The 21775-nt window shown below is 40.7% G+C and overlaps 1 protein-coding gene across 2 annotated transcripts in view; it reads right to left on the minus strand.

The window, feature by feature from the left end:
* Positions 1 to 21775, minus strand: part of LOC138446665 (ATP-binding cassette sub-family C member 4-like) — a 171159-nt gene that overhangs the window by 34943 nt on the left and 114441 nt on the right. For both annotated transcript variants that reach the window (XM_069601885.1, XM_069601884.1), the window contains 3 exons: positions 18811 to 18911; positions 17017 to 17208; positions 6156 to 6311 (listed from right to left, as the gene is read on the minus strand). In XM_069601885.1, coding sequence (XP_069457986.1) covers positions 6156 to 6311; positions 17017 to 17208; positions 18811 to 18911 — 449 coding nt within the window. The remainder of the gene's footprint in view (positions 1 to 6155; positions 6312 to 17016; positions 17209 to 18810; positions 18912 to 21775) is intronic.

The raw sequence follows: 21775 nt of genomic DNA on the forward strand, positions 1-21775 counted from the left end.
CAAGTGCCCGGAACTGCTCAGAATGCCCAAGTTTAAATCCCGCCTGGCCTTGGGGTTGGGCTTTCCTCCTCACTTCACAAAACCCTGAGAGGGAAAACGAAGAAGATAGACATTTCTTTTCCCTAATCATGAGGAAGAATGATACTCAGGGAGCCTTCCAAACCTTCCTTCAATATGGTCTCAGGTTTAAGTCTGGTGAGAGAGAAATGAATACAGAAAACGCAGGGTGTGCCACCAAAAAAAGACATACCCCTGAGCAAAATCCACAGTTAAAAAGACATTATAAAGGGAGATTTAGTCACACCAAGTTGATTAAATGGCCAAAATGCTTCCAAAGCACTGAAAATCACTAGTCATACAATATTTCAGAATGAGTACTGAACTAAACTATCTTGAGACCAAATTTAAGGTTTCCCTTAAAACTCAAATTTAGGATCAAAGAGTAAACAACCATCTAAACAATGGTAATCGTTCCTTGCCAGGGGAATAACCATCATTCTACTTCAGATTTTTATAAAAACTTGTTACTGTTTGTAATTATCAACCTTAAAATTCCCACATGCTGGTGATTTCTCATCCTTCAGCTGTCTCCATGAGGTTTACACAAGCGATGTAGTCAGGCGAGGGTAGGCTGGCCCCCAATATTCTTCCTCCTTCCTTTCTCCATCTTCCCTCCATTTTCCAGGTCCTTTCAAGTAAGCAGGCTACTCCCTGCATATAATCTCAACTGGTGGACATATTTAACTACTTCAGATCCTGAGCACAAAGAACACACATACTTCAGCTACCTGTTATGTTTAAGGAAATTATTTAAGAAGAACTTTAATTTTAGATTATTCCTAAAATTTTGAGCAGAAGTTTTGGAGTACCTTCTTAAGAACATTGTATTCATCTTTGAATGTTCCCCCCATGACTGATGGTCTATGTTCCCACTCCCCTGTCTCTGCTCCTACCCAGGTCCTTGTTACCATCACATCTCCCCCAGTTCTGACCTGTTCATGCGGGGTCAGTAGTGATGGAGATGAGCCTGGGAGGAAGAGAGACCACCATGGAAGCTCCCTGCTGCTGCCAGGATCACAGGGACCAGGAATCCAGGGAAGACACTGTGGGCCTGGCTCAGCTAGAGGGGCAACTCAAAGAAACAGCACTGGGCTCCCCCCTCTGCAGAGTCTGTTCTTAGCTTCCTAATTTCCATACATTGGGGTGTTGAGACACAAGCATCACTGCTTCCTACTCATTTGAGGGGAAGACGAATGTAAGTTTTTACACTTAGACAAGTAAATTCAAAGTAACAGACTTTCTCCACCTCTGCAGCTAGCAAAACGCTGTAAAGACAAAGGGCTCTTGGTTGGGGAGGGATAACATTTTGAGTATCTTCTCCGGACACATAACAGCCCATGACATACAAGTGCATAAACCCACTTCTAAACTGATATTGTCCAAATGAAACACAGAGCAATAGGAGTAGTATCTTCTGGCTTTGATCTATACTTACTTAGTCTTTCTATGGTTTGGGGAGTGGGACAGTAGGAAAAATGGGGAAAATATCTGATGAGTACAACACAGGTGAAGAATTGATGGTTTTAAACTGTGGTGTTGCAGAAGATTCTTGAGAGTTCTTTGGACTGCAAGGAGATCAAACCAGTCAGTCCTAAAGGAAATCAACACTGAATGTTCACTGGAAGGACTGACACTGAAGCTGAAGCTTCAATACTTTGGCCATCTGATGTGAAGAGCTGACTCATTGGAAAAGACCCTAATGCTGGGAAAGACTGAAAGCAGGAGGAGAAAGGGATGATTGGATGGCATCACCGAGTCAATGGACATGAGTTTAAGCAAGCTCCAGGAATCCTGGACAGGGATTCCTGGTGTGCTGCAGTCCATGGGGTCACAAAGAGTCAGACACAACTGGGAAGTGGACAAAGTGGAAACTGGAGAGCATAGGTCTCTGTCATATACTAGTACTTTGGAATCTACTCTGCTGTGATGGGAGTCTTTGGAGATAAAACTGAAACTCTTCGCTATACAACTGAAACACTGTGAATCAACTATACTTCAATTTTTAAAAGTAGACACACATAAAATTAGAATCCTGGCTCTGCCCCTTACTTGAAAAGTAGGATAAGCTCCCAGTGACTCAGTTTTTAAATCTGTCAGATAAGGATAGCAACAAATTGTAAGGATTAAGCAGGAAATGGTGGGATAAGAAACTAAGATGTGTTAATGATTCCATAAATGTTAGGAATTATTATTAATACTCGTGTAACTTGTCAGGGACTGTAACGAGCACTAGAGGAACAGAAATGAGAGATAAAGGCCCTGTTCTCAAAGAGAGAAAGAAAATAGTCAAGAGTGTGGGGAGGGCTGAGAAAAAGGCTGGAGGTCTTGGTGGGGGATTGGAAAGTAAGAGTGTGTATAAGGTGATGGTCAGGAAAGAAGCTGGTGAGAAGAAAGACAGAAATAAAAATACAAAAAAATTTTAGTCTGATTTCTTGCTCTTGGTGGAAAATGTTAGATACATTTCTCTGTGGTGCTTTTCCTCAAAATTCCTATTGCGTTTTCTTGTTTGTTTGTTTTTATTTTCTGTTTCTTTGCTTTACTATTCATATTTATGTAACAATTTAGTTTTCATTATTAAACAATGAATATAAAGAAAATCATCAAAGACAATGAACACATAAACAGAAATTAAAGAGAAAAGTCATTTCAAAAGGTGTTACTCTTTATACTTAAGTAGAAATAATACCCAAAAGGCCAGTGCCCTGATTCTTAAGAATAATAACAGTTCCTGATGACTGAGCATTCCTAAGAATGACACAAGGGCACAAACATTATCTCACTAAGTTACCTCTTCACCACAAATCTATGGGTCAATGATTTCCAGACCAGGTTTAAGGAGGAGAATGTTGAAGCTTGGCAGCCAAGTGACATCATCAAGGCCCCACAGTTGATGAGGCAGAGCAGGAATAAACTGTGGGTCACATTGACACCTTGTCTACACTCTGAACCATTCTAGCCCTCTCTGCCTCCTGAATGGCTTCCTGGGAACTTTTGCACATTGCAAGTTCTCTCCAGAGTTTCTCTCTTTAATCAACCAACACTCACCTTGGAGACAAAGGCATATAAAGTGGAATCTACATGGATACAAAGGTTAGCACTATTCTGTAAACACACTCTCTGGAGTGTGTACCTAGAACATGCTCCAAGGAAGGATGGAAATCAACAGAACAGAACCAAAACATGCTGAGGTCAAGGCATGTTTAGTCTTTGCTCAGATGTGCTTCCAAATATTATTGGCAGAGCCAAGATAATCCAATGTTATTTATTTACAGTTATTTTGTGTATACAAGCATGCAACTTTTTCCTATTAAGAAGCATTAAAAATAATGCAGGCATGTTTCTAAAGCTTTGCATCCAAGGATGTGGAAGGACTTTACAGACATGCCCTTTATTTCTACTAACAAATCTCACATGGCCATTTCAGAGATGAGTACCAACAAAACATAAGACTCGAGAATCTAAGCTTATTCATTTTCTACTGTAACCATAAGTCATAAATCTTATAGCCAGAGGAAATCTTTAAATATGGGGACTGAATGTGCTAAAAAGTTCTTCCCATTTTTCCTGAAAGGGATACCTTTGAAAAAAATTTTTTTCAATTGTGATAAAATATACACAAAATTTGCTAGATTAACCACTTTAAGTGCACAGTCCAGTGATGCTAAATACATTCACATTGTTGTACAGCCATCACCACCACCCAGCTGCAGATCTCCTTTCATCCTGAAGAACTGAAACTCTGTGCCCTTTAAACAAGTCCCCTCTCCTGGCCATTCCTGGCACCCACCATTCTGCATCCTGTATCCATGAATTTGCTACTCTAGGTAACTATTATTAGTAGAATCATACAGTATATGTCCTTTGTAAATGACTTATTTCACTTAGCTTAATTTTTTTCAAGGTTCACCTGTGCTGTAGCATGTGTCAGAATTTTCTTCTTTATTAAGGCTGAGTAATATTCTACTGTATGTATGCACACCGCATTTTGTTTGTTCACTCATCTGCCAATGGACCCTTGCGTGCCTCCACCTTTTGCTGTTGAGAATAATGCTGCTATAACATGCATGTTCCAGTATCTCTTCAAGACCTTTCTTCCAGTTTGGGGGGTTTTATACTCTAAAGCAGAATTGCTAGGTCATATACTATGGTTTTTCCATGTATGGATATGAGAGTTGGACTGTGAAGAAAGCTGAGGGCCGAAAAACTGATGCTTTTGAACTGTGGTGTTGGAGAATACTCTTGAGAGTCCCTTGGACTCCAAGGAGATCTAACCAGTCCATCCTAAAGGAGATCAGCCCTGGGACTTCTTTGGAAGGAATGATGCTAAAGCTGAAACTCCAGTACTTGGGCCACCTCATGCGAAGAGGTGACTCATTGGAAAAGACTCTGATGCTGGGAGGGATTGGGGGCGGGAGGAGAAGGGGACAACAGAGGATGAAATGGCTGGATGGCATCACCTACTCAATGGACAGGAGTTTAAATGAACTCCGGGAGTTGGTGATGGACAGCTAGGCCTGGCGTGCTGTGATTCATGGGGTTGCAAAGAGTCGGACACGACTAAGAGACTGAACTGAACTTAACTGATGATAATTCCATCATTAACTTTTCAGAGCAACCACCAAGTTGATTTCCATAGTAGCTGGACTATTTTACATTCCTATCAGCAATGAACAAGGATTCTGATTTGTCTACATCCTTGCCAATACTTATCATTTTCTTTTGGAAGGAAGGTCTCTTTTCTTTTATAGCAGACATCTTAAGGGGTGTGAGGTGGCATTTCACTAGAGTCTGAAAAGAATATCTTGGTTTCAAAATTACTTAGAGTAATTTCAGGTATTTTTGAGGTCACGGGCAGGTAGCAACAGCTGTCCCCAAGTCCACATTCACCTCCCTTTGGGTGCCATGTTGTACTTGCTTCCTGATAAACAGGTATTTCAGGACACATTGCACTCACATTCTAGGAAGCACATTTGCTTGGCTCATTCTCTCTCCTCTCCTCTCCTCTCTGTTTCTCATCTCAAGAGAGTATTTTTCTGAGCTTCCTTTGATGAGCAAATGATTACTACATATATAAATTAAAAACTCATTTTTTTAAAAATAAGCAAGTCTGTCAAAGTAGAGGGCAGGATGATAGATGAGGACACAGGATCTAGGTTGTGCTTGGCTATATACCTGGAGGATAGTAATTTCTCAGTAACTATCACAGAATTATGTTGAGTGAATGAACCACAAGGAATGACAGGAGTGTCTACTCATCCATATAATCCAGTCTCCAAACTCTCCCTGAAAGTTATACTATTTTATGAAGAAGAAGGAAAAAACACAGAATCAGAGCCCAGGAAGAGATGGCCAACTCAGCACTCCACCATCACAGCAGGCACATATGGGTCTACATGAAGCTCTTCACACTCACTCACCTATTTTGTCCTCACAACAGATTGAGGGGGTGATCCTGTTATCTGCCTTGTAAGACAGAGAAACCCAGGTACATAGAGACAGAATTCTGAGTCCCCTGCTCTTCCTCACTATTCTGTATTGCCTCCCTGGTGAAAATTATTCATTAATGGCTAAATTGTCAAAGTCTCCCAAAGCATCTACAGAGCCTCTAATTCTCAAAGCCCCACAATTTCACAGAAAGTTCCCTGAGGAGATAATCACTTTTTAAAAGATGTCCTAATTTCCCACAGCAAAATTGTATCTGTAAGACACTTATTAATAAAATTCTTGTTTCCCTATAGGAAATTCTCCAGTGCTAAGCAAACTATTTATCCTTCTGTTTTCAGAATTATGTGATTATCAGTGGATAACATTGTGGAAACTGAGGAAATCTGAGTCCAGAAATCTATCTCAGTAAGTTATTAAATCACATGCACACAAAACTAACAGATGGGGGAAAAAAAAAAACAAACAAAAACAAAAAACCCTGGTATCCAATGAAAGTGTATGTTGAAAATACCTCCTGCTAAAAATATGCTCTATTGGGGAAAAAAAGGATCAATTCATTCACTTAACTTGAAAAGACCAATCGAATTAAAAGCACTTGAACTTTAGACACCTTATGAAAAGAACATGTGAGAGTGTTCTGCTGTGCATACCTGAAGTGCAACTGACATTTTCTTCCTTAAATCGTGAAGTCCAATACTGGTTGTCAAGATTCCATCAATGAGAATGCCACCTTCAGGTTCTGACAATCTAAAAAGGGCAGCAGTGAGGGAACTTTTCCCAGCTCCTGATCTTCCCACGATGCCAACCTGTAAAGAGAGCCAGGGGGATGAAGGATTAACAGGATGCACAAAACCCAGGAGAACCGATTGTTGAAGACCAATTTTAAAAGTTCTATTATATTTAAAGGATAGTCTATAAGTTTCTCAAGCAAGGCCCTGCTGACATTTTGGACCAGATAATTTGTTGCTGATGGTCAGGAGCCTGTCTTGTATATCGTAGGATGATTAACAGTAGCCATGAATCCACTAGATACCAAATGCAACCCCCAGAACTGTGGCAAACAAAAATGACAGAAATTCACAAATGTCCCTGATTGAGATTACCATCATCCCAAGAATATACAATATAAACTGTAGTGACTTTCATGCCTTCTAAAAATGTCAGGCAATTTTATTCAGATTTCCATAAATAAATGTTTAATATGCTGAAAATTGTTTTCTATAATTATCACATAGTATCTGTTGTGTGGTATGTTAAAGGGGGAGACATGTATATGTATGTGGTATGTATGTGTGTGTGTATATGTATGTAACTAACATTCATAAATAAAGGAAGAAGATGACTTAAAAAAAAAAATAACCTGACTGTAGTGAAAAACCAGCAGTCTCCTAAGTGGTCCATAAGAAGTCAGCTTTAAAATTAGTTTTATTCCTACTCCCTGGGTAATTTGACCTTGAGAATTACATGGGTATTTTTACAGAGATGTCGACAAGGCAAGTCAGAAGTGTTATACACAAACAAGTACTCACTTTCTCAGGGATATGTTATTTATTTAAGAGGAATTATTCTTTGGTAGAAAAATGAAATCACTCCCTGATACTAACTACATTAATTATATTCTATCTTGAAAGGAAACATGTTCAAATGTAAAATTCAGGTCTCAGTCTTGAAAGACAGAGGCCAATAGGCAAAATACACACAATGAGATCAACAACAACACAAACAACATTTGCTGTTTACATGGGACCTTTCATTGGAGCAGGTCAAAAGGCATTTTATCAATTCATTAATATTTACAACTGAACCTTGGAAAAATATATGTCAAGAATCAATATTTATTAAAACTAAAGCAGAGAGAAATTAAATGCACTAACAGCAAGATTAAAGAATCAATACAACGTAGGTAAAATGCTGGTGGTTGGTCGTTTAGTTGCTAAGTTGTGTCTGACTCTTGCAACCCATGGACTGTAGCCCGCCAGGCTCCTCTGTTCATGGGATTCTCCAGGCAAGAATACTGGAGTGGGTTGCCATTTCCTTCTAGATAAAATGCTGGTGGGGAATAAAATCTCATTCAAATATATATGCAGCAACTGGTCTTTTTTACCAATGAATTTTTAAGTGAAAGAAAGTATTAGTTGATCAGTCGTGTCCAACTCTTTGCAATCCCATGGACAGTAGACTGCCATGCTCCTCTGTCCATGGAATCTTCCAGGCAAGAATACTAGAGTGGGGTGCCATTTCCTACTCCAGGGGATCTTCCTGATCCAGGGATGGAACCCAGGTCCCTGCCTTGCAGGCAGATTCTTTATTGTCTGAGCCACCAGGGAACCCCAACTACAAATTCTCTGAAGGGAGTTTTCCAAGAGATGATTTCATCTCTATTTAAAATCTGGAATTGATGAGGGTGTAAGATATGCTTGAATCATTTGTAAATCAGTAAAGTTTTAAAACTCATGGCTTTAAAAAGATAACTAAATCTTTCTGAGCAATATAATCAGAATGCTTGGAACTTTTCATGTTTTTTTATTCAAATACATCTAAAGTTTCAAATCAGTATGTCAAATTAATCATGGCATTTCAAAAAAGAATTTATCTTTGTAGAGATTAAACACAAGAAAAGTGGGTTTAGCTAACTTTATTATCTTATAAAGATAATACAATGACCATAAGCCATTTTGTTGTTGTTCAGTCGCTCTGTTGTAACTGACTCTTTGTGACCCTGTGGACTGCAGCATGCCAGCTTTCCCTGTCTTTCACTATCTCCTGAAGTTTGCTCAAACTCATGTCCATTGAATTGCTGATGCCACCCAACCATCTCATCCTCTGTTGTCCCCTTCTCCTCCTGCCTTCAATCTTTCTCAGCATCAGGCTCTTTTCCAATGAATTGGCTCATCACATCAGGTGGCCAAAGTATTGGAGCTTCAGCTTCAGCATTAGTTGATTTCCTTTAGGATGGACTGGTTGGATCTCTTTGCAATCCAAGGGACTCTCAAGAGTCTTCTCCAGCTCCCCAGTTCAAAAGCATCAATTCTTCAGTGCCCAGCCTTCTTTAAGGCCCAACTCTTACATCTGTACATGACTACTAAAAAAAACATAGCTTTGATTATACACATCTCTGTTGGCAAAGTAATGTCTCTGCTTTTTAATATGCTGTCTAGGTTTGTCATAGCTTTTCTTCCAAGGAGCAAGCATCTTCTAATTTCATGACTGCAGTCACCATCCAGAGTGATTTTGGAGCCTAAGGAAATAAAGCCTATCACTGTTTCCATTGTTTCCCCATTTATTTGCCATGAAGTGATGGGACCAAATGCCGTGAACTTAGTTTTTTGCATGTTGAATTTTAAGCCAGCTTTTTCACTCTCCTCTTTCACTTTCATCAAGAGGCTCTTTAGTTCCTCTTTGCTTTCTGCCATTCGGGTGGTATCATCTGCTTATCTGAAGTTACTGATATTTCTCTTGACATCTTGATTCCAGCTTGAGCTTCATCCAGCCCAGCATTTCACATGCTGTACTCTGCATGTAAGTTGAATAAGCAGGGTAACAATGTAGAGCCTTGAAGTACTCCTTTCCTAATTTTGAACCAGTCTGTTGTTCCATGTCTAGTTCTAACTGTTGCTTCTTGATCTGCATACAGGCTTCTCAGGACATTTTGTACCTTATGTTAAACCCTAATTCATATAATACAGATAGGCCATTCTCTGCCTACAGGCAGGTCGTAGTGTGTATATATGTGGCTCATGTGTTCTGTGTACGGGCAGGCCTCAAAGATATTTTGGATTTGGCTCCAGACCACCTCAATAATGTGAGTATCAAAATAAAGCAAGTAATATGAATTTTTTTTTCTTTCTCTATGCAAATAAAAGTTATATTTATACTATGTTTTAGTCTAATGATGTACAATAGCATTATATGTAAAAAAGTGTATATGGCTTAACTTCCATTACTTTATTGCTAAAAGAACGCTAACCATCTGATCATTTACAGGGTAGAAGCATTAAAAACCACTAATCATAGATCAGAATAATACATATAATAATAATTAAATGGTTTGAAATATTGCAAGAATTATCAAAATGTGGCAGAGACATGAAGTGAGTAAATGCTATAGGAAAAATGATGCCAGTGTACTTGCCTGACAACATTGCCATAAATGCTCAATTTTTTTTTAAGCATTATCTGAGAAGCACAGTAAAACAGGTGTGCCTGTATTTCTGAGTGTTCTCATACATAAATCAACACACATCAGGACACAGGTGGGAACTGATCTGTGAGAATGTGTATATGTTCCCATGTTATCAGCTCCACTGAAATTGATCCTTCTGTGCAAACAGGAACATCTGTAAACTTTGGGCAAATGGTCTGAGATATGTAGGGACCACAGGACTGCTCATGACCACAGGACTGTGAGTTTCAAACTCCAGTGAAGACAACTAAAAAGCCAGGGGACTTCCCTGCCATTCCAATGGTTAAGATTCTGTGCTTCCACTGCAGGAGGCGTGGATTCGATCCCAGGTCAGGGAACTAAGATCCCACATGTTGCATGGCCACAGGGCCCCCAAAAGAAAAAGACAACTCAAAGAAAACCTGACTCTGATAATTCCTAGAGTTCGTTCATAAAGCGATAGTCTGAACGTCTTTTCTGGGTAACCAAAGGGTTTTACCAATTGCACAGGGAGAATGTCACCAGTATCAGTAACTTCACATTCTTCAATCTAAAGACACCTTCCTGATGGCTCAGTGATAAAGAATCTGCCTGCGAATGCAGGAGACGTGGGTTCAATTCCTAGTCTAGGAGAATCCTACATGCTGCAGAGCAACAAGCCCATGCGCCACAACTATTGAACCTGCTCTCTAGAACCCGGGAACCACGACTGTGAGCCTACATGCTTCAACTGTGGAAGCCCTCGCACCCTATAGCCCTTGTTCTTAACAAGAGAGGACACCACAGTGAGAAGCTCACATGTGGCAACTAGAGAAAAGCCAGAGCAGCAACAGAGACCCAGCCCAGCCAAAAATAAATAAGTAGATACAATTATAAAGATACTTGGAGAAAATCTTCTGTCATTTGCTTGCAGTGGTCCCTTTCTGTTTTTCCAACCAGGCTGGCCTCTGATGATGACACAGTTTGTTAGACACTTGCTCCTGGATCTCTCTTCACACATCAAACTCAACATAATCAACAAGCAATGCAGCACACAAAACAAGTCCTTCATCCATCTTCCTTACTTTACTCTCATTACTTCTTTCCCAGGATCATAGTGTATAAAAAACAAATTAAAATAAACTCTTTCCTTAATCACAATCAGTGCAGATGAATTTGAAAAGTAAATAAATGCTAGCTATACCCCAGCATTCTGAAAAAAAAAAATTCTTATAATGATGTTTTTACTTTCTAGGCTCCTGCATGTGTTCTTTTTGTTGTTGTTGTTCTATTTCTTTTTGTATGTATTCTTAAAAACACATGTTCACATATTTAAACAAAATGGGATTAATGTGAACCTACTGTTATGTGTGCTTTCATTTCATATTTCATAAAAATATTTACTTTAATGGTTGCATAATATTATAGTACATGTGATATTTTGTTTAACAAATCCTTTACTGCTGGATATTTAGGCAGCGTCAAGTAGTTTGTTATTATAAATAACTCTGTGCTAAATATCCCTGAAGCTATATCTTTGCAAACAACCTTAATCATTTCCTTCACATAAATTCTCAGATATGGAATTGCTGAGAGTCATGTATGAACCCCTTGGACAGCAAGTATGAATCCCTTGGACAGCAAGGAGATCAAACCAGTCAATCCTAAAGGAAATCAGTCCTGACTATTCATTGGAAGGACTGATGCTGAAGTTGAAACTTCAATACTTTGGCCACCTGACACAGAGTCAACTCATTGGAAAAGACACTGATGCTGGGAAAAATTGAAAGCAGGAGGAGAAGGGGATGACAGATGATGAGATGGCTGGATGGCATCACTGATACAATGAGCATGAACTTGGGCAAACTGCAGGAGATGGTGAGGGACAGAGAAGCTGGTGTGTGTCATTCCATGGGGTTGCAAAGAGTTGGACATGACTAGGTGACTGAACAACAACAAAGTATGAACATTTTCAGAGGAAGCTATTAAGCTGGTAACCTACCCTCCAGAAGTATAATACCATTTTCTACTCCCACCCATTTCCCTGCCTGTTCACAAATCCCAGTGTTACAGCTTTGTTTTAATCGACATTAATTTGATCCCAAAAAGTGTAATCACTTTCCCAGAATGTCTTGCTGGAGGCATAACAGTTCCTGGCTCCCTGACCCCCTGCACCTGCCCACTCTGGTCCATGTGCTCTCACTTCTCAGATTAAACTGAATGCCAGCTCAGCACTCAACACTCCACTCCAGGACGTCTCTTCTACAAAACTAACATCTCCCTCCTTCATGTACATGAGTCAGAGTCCTTGGCATCACTAGCTAGTGGTGAGGGTTGAATGTAAAAATGTGTGTTACACACCTGGTAGTTTATTTTCCTGAGTGCTATGCAGGTGTCTAGGCCTTCATCCACTCGATCAGGGCGTCACACTTTGGCTTATCCTGGTCTCAGCTCCCAGAATGCCTTCCATATGCATTTCCAGCTGCTGAAACCCTAACCACACATCACTAAGTCTGTCTCACATGTATAATTCCTTGGAAATGCTCTCCGTGTCTCCTCATGTGGGCTTGTTCCAACTCTAACAGATGTTATGTCATTTTTTTAATAAATGTCTATAAAAATTATGACCTCGTTCTAGCTTACAAAGCTGATATAGTAATTTTCTTGTTTCTTCAACTAGACTGTATATGTTGACATCAGGATCTGTACTGGATTTGACTTTTTCTTATTTGTATTACCTGTGGTGTCCTGAGACAAAGACACTTCCACTGGGAGATGAGATTTTTAACTCAAGCCAGAGAAACTTATGGGAAATTTATTACCATATTATTTAGGTATAAGATAAATCAGACAGAAACAAATACAGTAGATGGATCCTGTAGCCATAAATACAACTTCAAATGGCCAACACCTCATTCTCATGGGACAGACAACACCTCCACAGCGTAAGTGGTTATGGTCATTTTACACCCTATGAAAATGATGACCATTTTTGTCCAAGCAATTATTCTGGATGCTTTACATGTCTTATCTTGTTTAAGTTGTACATCAACCCTACAGGTTACATCCTTTCGCTTCCATTTTGCATAAGAAAAGATTGAGGCTTAAATAAATTAGTCTGTCTGGATATCAGAGCCCATAAGTAGCAGGATGGGACTCACATCCACATCTGTTGGCCTCTTTTCCATCTGCTGATGGGACTCCTTATCACCTGGAAGGCCTGGCACCTTACCATGCCCCTCTGTGTAGATAGAACAGAGAAAGTGGGGAGAGGTGTAGCTGCAGTTAAAGGAACAGGCCTACCATAGAGATCTTGTGGTCAGAGACTTAAAGCATGACATGGACACAGGCATACATGTGGTGAGTGAGAGCAAAGAGGGTACCTGAGGGCAGGTGGACCAGCTGTCAGCAGGAAGACCCGGCACCCACAGCCAGACTGAGAGAGAAACCTGCAGCTAAGTGGGGCACATGATGCCTGGGGAACAGGCCAAACAGACCTCGTGCCCTGCTTGGAGCAGCAAGACTCATTTTTGATCCCATCAGGTTGTGAAACAGCCACACATATACTGCTGCACGGGGCTGTCTCTGACTCCAGGTCCAGGCAGGGCTGAGCCCGTGGAAAATCCCTCTGGTCCCTGCAGGAGGCTGGTGTGGGGAAGGATAGACAGCAGGATGAAAACTGCCTGTAATGAAGACAGACTCCACTGGAAAAATGCAAAGAAATGAGGCAGAATCACACAGAATTAGATTATAATGCAAAGGTACAACTTTTAGAGCATAAAAGTAAGTAAATCTAGGGGCACAGAACATTCTAGAGCCTCTTGCTCAGTCACAACAGAGACTTGGGAATTCTTGAGTTCAATTTCAAACTGTCAAAGACATGTCTTGGGAATCACAGGTTATCACTCATCAAAAACTGCCCATGAGAGAGAAAGGAAGAGGTCATGTTCAGATATGAATCTGAGTCAGGAGGTCTGGGTGGACCTGAGACTCTACATTTCTAAGAAGCTCCGGGAGAGGCAGATGCTGCTGGCCCTGGCACCACTGTCTGAGTCACAGGGAATTAGGAAGCCAGCAGGAGAAGGGGATAATCTGGGAGGGAGAGGAGCGGGTTTTAAGAAAATATTGTGTAAAAAAAGAAAAAAATGTAGGAAACTAATATTTTTGCACATTATAGCATGATCTACTAAGCATCTGTAAAAATGTATCATCCAAATAATTGCTGTGAGCAAAAACAAAGCAAAATCAATCTACCTCAAGAGCTGGAAAATACTTTATTGCTCAGGATTATCTAAAATGATCAAATCAACCACAAAATCATCTAAATGAAAAATGCAGCCCATGTTCAGACTCTAGCCATGAAGTCTAGGGTGCTATTTACCTCATGTTGATTTTTTTTCTGTTTGGCTGTGCTGGGTCCTGATTGCTCTGCACGAGCTGTCCCTAGTTGTGATAAGTGGGGGCTACTCCTGCAGTGCACGGGCTTCTCACTGAGGGGGCTTCTGTTGTTGCTGAGCAAAGACTTCAGGAGTTGTGGCACGTGGGCTCAGTAGTTGTGGTGCAGGGCTTAGTTGCTCTGCAGCATGCGGAATCTTCCCAGACCAGGGATTGAACCAGTGTCCCCTGCATTGGCAAGTGAATTTTTATCTGCTGCACCTGGGAAGTCCTGGGTCTTCATTTTTACTTGCCATTTCTTCTGTGAATTAAATTCCTGCATAGTACCTACTATCCTCTCCTACTGACTCTAACTTCTAGAAACAGGGACAGAAGAGGAAGGAAAGAAAATAAAGACCCACTTCTTGTGTGCTGGTTCACTCCCACGTCCCCTGTCCCCACACCCCCACCTCCACCCCAGACAATAGCTTCTCTCAATCAAATCCAGCACCAAAGGGGTGTCCTGGAGTGACAGGGGCTGGGACAGGTGAGCAGGAGAGGGAACCTGGGATATAAACAGGAAGAGTGAAATCAATTCATGAACACACTGCCTGGGTATCATTTCCAAACACAGAGATGAAGTCAACAGTGATACTGAGAGTAGACCAAGGTACAGATCAAAAGTCAAGTTACTGGAGTTATTATTCAGTCTCAAAATTCAATTTTCCCTCAAACATTTTAGAATCTTAATGATCCTATGATTTACAGGTTTTAAGAAGGAAGAATAAGAATCTGTTATGTTCCTAAGTTGTACTACAGACTTTCCTAGATAATTCATATCTTATGGCTTTGGGGAAAATTTAAAACAAGTACAGGTGAACAGAATTATATTTACAACAGAAAATTGGACAGACACATTGTCTGAGAGTAAGTAAACATCACATACAGTGCTCTCAGGGACAAGACTGTATCAAGAGCTGTGATTAATGTTTTCCTGACATGGCAGTTCACCTTTTTCCTGACCTACAATGGAACTGGAAATATTGAGGACCAGTTTTTGCCCTGTGACTAACTGAAGCTGTTCCCTGGGTAACATTCAGGCATTAAGTTGAATATTCTTTTATGTTACAAGGGCTTCATTTGTTAAATTATAGCTATTGTCCACTAGATGGATCTGTGGGGTGGTAAGAGTTTTACAGGGCAGTTCTTTCAGTTATTTACAGAGTTGTTATGTGTTTGTGTGTGTGTGTTGGTTTCCACTTGCTCACACCTGTGTTATTCACCTACCCTCACAACCAGCAGTCCCTCAGCACCCTCTCTGTGCCCTGCAGAATGCTACCCTCTGGGAACAAAGATGAAAACAAGATACTCTCTGACTAAAAAACCTCAAGGTACTATGAGATACAGATCCCAAGTTGCAAAGCATGCCACAGGTGCTATCTCTTATTTTAATCATGATAAAATTCACATAACATAAAATTTAACTATTTAACCATTTTTAAGTGGACAGTTTGGTGTTCAGTACATTCACATTGCTGTGCAACCAAGTTTGAGAATTTTTTTTTTCTGCCTCATAAAACTGAAATTCCTACCCGTTAAACAAACAACTCCCCATTTACTCTCCCTAAGTTCCTAGAGACCACCATCCTACTTCCTGTTTTCTTGAATTTGACCACTCTTGGAACCTCACATATGTGAAATCAGAGTATTCATTCCTTTTGTGTCTGGCTTATTTCATTTAGCAAGATGTCATCAAGGTTTATCCACAGGTCAGAATTTTCTTCCTTTTTAAGGCCAAATAATACTTCATTGTAAGGATTTAGTTCCTTCCAACTTTTGGCTGCTATGAACATAGCTGTACCATAAACGCTGCCTTAAAAGAATATATAAGACACTAAGGAAGAACTCAAGGTCTCAAAGATGCATTCAAGTTGACTCAGAAAATGCAGAGAGTTTCACCACCCAGATGACGGAGGGCCTGGGTCTCTGAGGCTGAGGGGCAGCGTGTGCACTGGGAACAGGGAGGACGTGGTGCTTTGGGAGAAACTACACACGATCCACATGCGGTGGCGGGGGAGTTGTCAGACACACTGGCTGCAGAAGGCAGTGGGGAAGAGCTCCTAACACCTTGTTTGTTTTGGCTTAGTGTCATCTTCAAGATTCTGTCCTGATCCCAGCTGAGGGCCTCAATCTGAGTGTGGAAGGAACATCACAAGCAGGCATGGATGCTGACAGGTCCAGGATACCAGCCTCTCTGCCATCTCCCACACAGATCTTCTTTGCTCCCATCAATTTGCTTTTGACCCTGAGTCAATCTCTAGACCTTGCCTCCATCTCATACCATGATTCCTCACTGCTGACTGGGTCATTATTGAGGCTCTTCTCTGGTGGACACAAGCTCACCTCACAGTCCCTGCTGGAGCGGACTTGAGGCTATGCTATGGTTCCAGCAGCAGCTCACCCAGCCCAGTAAGGATCAGATCTGGGCTAAAGAAAGAAGCAGTCTGTGGGGGGAGGGCAGGGGGCTGGCAGCTCAGTGTGGGTGAGTGGAGGACAAGTCTGCAGGAAGAGCTAAAGGACAGAGAAGGAGGCTGAAACCAGAGGGCACCAGAGGGAGGAGGAGGCGATCTCAGGAATACGAATAAGAAAAGATGGAAAGGAATGAGATATTGGAGAGTTAGGGCCAGGAAGACAAGGCTGACGTCCCAGACTTTGCATGAATAATCAGGTGTCACATATAGTGTCCTGAGTCACGTTAAGATGGAGCCCTGGACCCCAGGGCCCATCAACCATCACGAGGGAGCTCACAACACAGGGAAGACATTTCCTGGGATCCCCATCCCATGGTCAGTTTCCAAGAAAGATTCACCTACAATGTCACTGATCTAATCTGCATCCATTAGGAACAGAGTCCCCCTGACACACTGACAAGTCAAGAGTAGATGTGGTGCTAAATCTTTAGCCAGATTTTAAAGAGGCAAATGGCTTAAACTAACCTTTAGTCCTCGGTAAAAGTCTGCATAGATGTTCCTCAATACCAGAGGCCCGTCCAACTTATGCCTGAAGTTCACATTGTTAAAGGAAATCAATCCCTTGTTGGGCCAGGATGGCGGTGGACGATACTCGAGTTCCCAGGATGCTTCTTTCACAAGGTCTGTATATTCAATCACCCTTTCTACTGAAATCATCTGAAACACATATGACATCTCATGAGTTAGTATCAGAAAGTCTTGTTTATGGATGTTCAGAGACTGTAAATGAAACCTTCTGCTTTTATACAGTGCAGAACATCCCAGGTCTCAGCATCCACAAAGGACAGAAGTAGGAGTCTGATGAGGCCTTGGATGATTTGAAAACTTGTTCATCATCTTCAACACTTTTACACATGACTACTTCCTTCAGTTTTATATTAAAGTTAAAAAATTAAAGAAATGCATAGTAAGATTTTATTGATCCTCCTTTCACATCTGAATAAAATTTTTTTTTCAAAGAAAATAATACTTATGGACACCAATTAGTAATGTGTGGCTACAGAAGGGCCACGTGTTACAAATGAACAGAACTGGATGGTCATCAAATCTAATTTTAATAATCAGTCGTTTTCTACTCTGTTATGAGCTTCCCTGATAGTTCAGTTGGTAAAGAGTCTCCCTGCAACGCAGGAGACCCCAGTTCGATTCCTGGGTCCAGAAGTTCCCCTGAAGAAGGGATAGGCTACCTACTCCAGTATTCTTGGGCTTGCCTTGTGGCTCAGCTGGTAAAGAATCTTCCTGCAATGCGGGAGACCTGGGTTTGATACCTGTGTTGGGAAGCTCCCCTGGAGAAGGGAAAGGCTACCCACTCCAGTATTCTGGCCTGGAGAATTCTATAGACTGCATAGTCCATGGGGTCGAAAAGAGTTGGACACAACTGAGAGACTTTCACTATTTCTACTCTGTTAGAAGAAAGAAATGGAAAAACTATTTTTATTGCTTTTCTCCCTTTAGGAGAAGGTACAAATATTCAAAAGTGTGTAATATACACATCGATTAAGGTCTTCTGAACAACTATGACTCCACACCTTAGCACATTCTGAGAGGGAGCCTATCCTACCAGGAAGAGGGGCCACCAGCAAATTCAGTGTTCAACTCACACAAGAATAAATGATAAAATGGGGGAGGGGTGGAGGAACATAGTAATTAAATAAACCTCAAAATACTGGATTATTTTCTTTTACCAAAAACGAGGAATTACCCATTAAGAAACAAATACAAACAAGCTGCTAAAAAATTAGCTTATATTGCCTCCAGAATTTCAGAACCTCTCTCCTACAGAGACATTTATTGTATTTGAAGACAGTTTGTGATGAATACAAAACCTTCTGACATGGCATACACATGACTGAGAAAAATATGTACATATTTTATTTTACATTAACTTTAAGGACATGGAAAGTGAAACTGAAAGTTGCTCAGTCGTGCTCGACGCTTTGCAACCCCATGGACTGTAGCCCGCCAGGCTCCTCTGTCCATGGGGATTCTCCAGGCAAGAATACTGGAGTAGCCATTTCCTTTTCCAGGGGATCTTCTCAACCCAGGGATCGAAACTGAGTCTCTTGTGGCTCCTGTGTTGTAGGCGGATTCTTTACCATCTGAGCTACCAGGGAAGCCCTTAAGAAGATGGAAGAGAATGTAAAAAACTTTGTAAAATGATGTAAAAGTAACAGTTTCATTATTTTACATAAGAATTGCTTCTGTGTCAAATAACAGCAAGGAGACTGAAAAGAGTAAGAACAGAAAGATAAACATCACCATGTTCTCAACTTCCACACTTTGCCTGACGCACCACTGGGACATCCTGGTAAGTGTGATGGTGAGCGACAGCACCAGGCCAACATGCCCAGCATCCAAGGCTAAATGAGGAAGAAGAAGGATAAAGTCAGTCTACTTCTCAACCCCTCACAAGTTCCTCCTGTCACTCTACAAAGACGACACCTTTATTTTTATGATTTTTATTAGAATCATAGTTGATTTACAAAGTTGTGTTAGTTTCAGGTGTACAGTAAAGTGAATTAGCCAGACATATATGTAATATGTCATTACAGAGTATTAAATAGATTTCCCTGTGCTATATAGGAGAGCTTTTTTGTTATATATTTTATATATAGTGTGAGAAGACTCCTTTATAATATTTAAATCATTTGCATGTAATGATAGTATTACTGATTATACTACCTCTGTTATATGAGACAATAATAAAGTAAAAAAAAAAAAAAACACTATGAGAGACTTCCCTGGTGGTCCAATAGCTAAGACTCTGAGCTCCCAATGCAGGGGCCCTGGTTCAATCCCTGGTCAGGGAACTAGATAGACTCCACGTGCCATAACTAAGAGTTCACATCCTGCAACTTAAGTCCTGCCTGTTACAACTAAGACTGAAGATCCTGTGTGCCCCAACTAAGACCCAGTATAGCCACATAAATAAGTAAAAAAAAATTTTTTTAATATTATGAATTTAGAAAGAACTAACAAAGTTGTTAAACAGAGGATGAGATGGTTGCATGGCATCACCAACTCAAGGGACATGAGTTTGAGTAAACTCCAGGAGTTGGTGATGGACAGGGAGGTCTGGCGTGCTGCAGTTCATAGATGGGACTGCAAAGAGTCAGACATGACTGAGCGACTAAACTGAACTGAACTGAACAAAGTTGTTGTTCAGTCACTAAGTCATGTCTGACTCTGTGTCGCCATGGACTGCAGCACACTAGGATTCCCTGTCCTTCATTATCTCCCGGAGTTTGCTCAAACTCATGTCCACTGAGTTAGTGATGCCATCCAACCACCTCATCCTCTGCCACCCACTTCTCCTCCTGCCTTCAATCTTTCCAGCATCAGGGTCTTCTCTAATGAGTCAGCTCTTCGCATCAGGTGGTCAAAGTATTGGAGCTTTAGCTTCAGCAACAGTCCTTCCAGTGAATATTCAGGGCTGATTTCCTTTCGGACTGACTGATTTGATCTCCTTATAGCGCAAAGGACTCTTGAGAGTCTTCAACACCACAGCTTGAAAGCATCAATTCTTCGGCCCTCAGCCTTTTCAATGGCCCAACTCTTAACATCCTTTGACAACTCTCACATGACTACTGGAAAAAATATAGCTTTCACAATATGGAACTTTGCTGGCAAAATGACATCTCTGCTTAGTAACATTCTGTCTAGATTTGTCATAGCTTTCATTCATGGCTGCAGTCACACTTTGAAGTGATTTTTGGAACCCAAGAAAATAAAGTCTGTCACTGCTTTCAATTTTTCCCCAGATGGGACCAGACATCATGATCTTAGTTTTTTGAAAGCTGAGTTTTAACCTAGCTTTTTCACTCTGCTCTGTCACTTTCATCAAGAGGTTCTTCACTTTCAGTCATTAGAGTGGTATCATCTGCATATGTGAGGTTATTGATACTTCTCCCAGAAATCCTGATTCCAGGTTGAGCTTCATCCAGCCCAGCATTTTGCATGATGTATTCATCATATAAATTAAATAAACATAGTGAAAATGTACATCCTTGTCATTCTCCTTTTCCAATTTTGAACCAGTCTGTTGTTCTACATCAGTTCTAACTGTTTCTTCTTGACCTGCACACAAGTTTCTCAGGAGACAGGTAAGATGGTCTGGTATTCCTATCTCTTTCAGAATTTTCCACAGTTTCTTGTGATCTACACAGTCAAAGCCTTTCTTTCTTTTTTTTTTCCTAAAAGGTTCATTTTTTAAATTTATTTTTCCATCTTTTTGCTTTTTTTAAAAATTTACTTTATTTTACTTTACAATATTGTATTGGTTTTGCCATACATCAACATGAATCCACCACAGGTGTACATGTGTTCGCATTCCTGAACCCCCCTCCCACATCCCACTCCATACCATCTCTCTTGGTCATCCCAGTGCACCAGCCTCAAGCATCTTGTATCCTGCATAGAACCTAGACTGGCTATTCGTTTCTTACATGCTATTATACATGTTTCAATGCCATTCTCCCAAATCATCCCACCCTCTCCCTCTCCCACAGAGTCTAAAAGACTGTTATATACATCTGTGTCTCTTTTGCTGTCTCACATACAGGGTTATCATTACCATCTTTCTAAATTCCATATATATATGTGTTAGTATATTGTATTGGTGTTCTTCTTTCTGGCTTACTTCACTCTGTATAATAGGCACCAGTTTCATCTACCTCATTAGAACTAATTCTAATGCATTCTTTTTAATGGCTGAGTAATACTCCATTGTGTATATGGACCACAGCTTTCTTATCCATTCATCTGCTGATGGACATCTAGGTTGCTTCCATGTTCTGGGTATTATAAACAGTGCTGCAATGAACATTGGGGTACACATGTCTCTTTCAATTCTGGTTTCCTTGTTGTGTATGCCTAGCAGTGGGATTGCTGGGTCATAAGGCAGTTCTATTTGCAGTTTTTTAAGGAATCTCCACACTGTTCTCCATAGTGGCTGTACTAGTTTGCATTCCCACCAACAGTGTAAGAGGGTTCCCTTTTCTCCACACCCTCTCCAGCATTTATTGCTTATAGACTTTTGGATCATAGCCATTCTGATTGGTGTGAAACGGTACCTCATTGTGGTCTTGATTTGCATTTCTCTGATAATGAGTGATGTTGAGCATCTTTTCATGTGTTTGTTAGCCATCTGTATGTCTTCTTTGGAGAAATGTCTATTTAGTTCTCAATGCCTTTCACATAGCCAATGAAGCAGATGTTTTTCTGT

Source organism: Ovis canadensis, chromosome 10, assembly GCF_042477335.2.
Source record: "Ovis canadensis isolate MfBH-ARS-UI-01 breed Bighorn chromosome 10, ARS-UI_OviCan_v2, whole genome shotgun sequence".
In the NCBI taxonomy this organism is placed as follows: domain Eukaryota; kingdom Metazoa; phylum Chordata; class Mammalia; order Artiodactyla; family Bovidae; genus Ovis; species Ovis canadensis.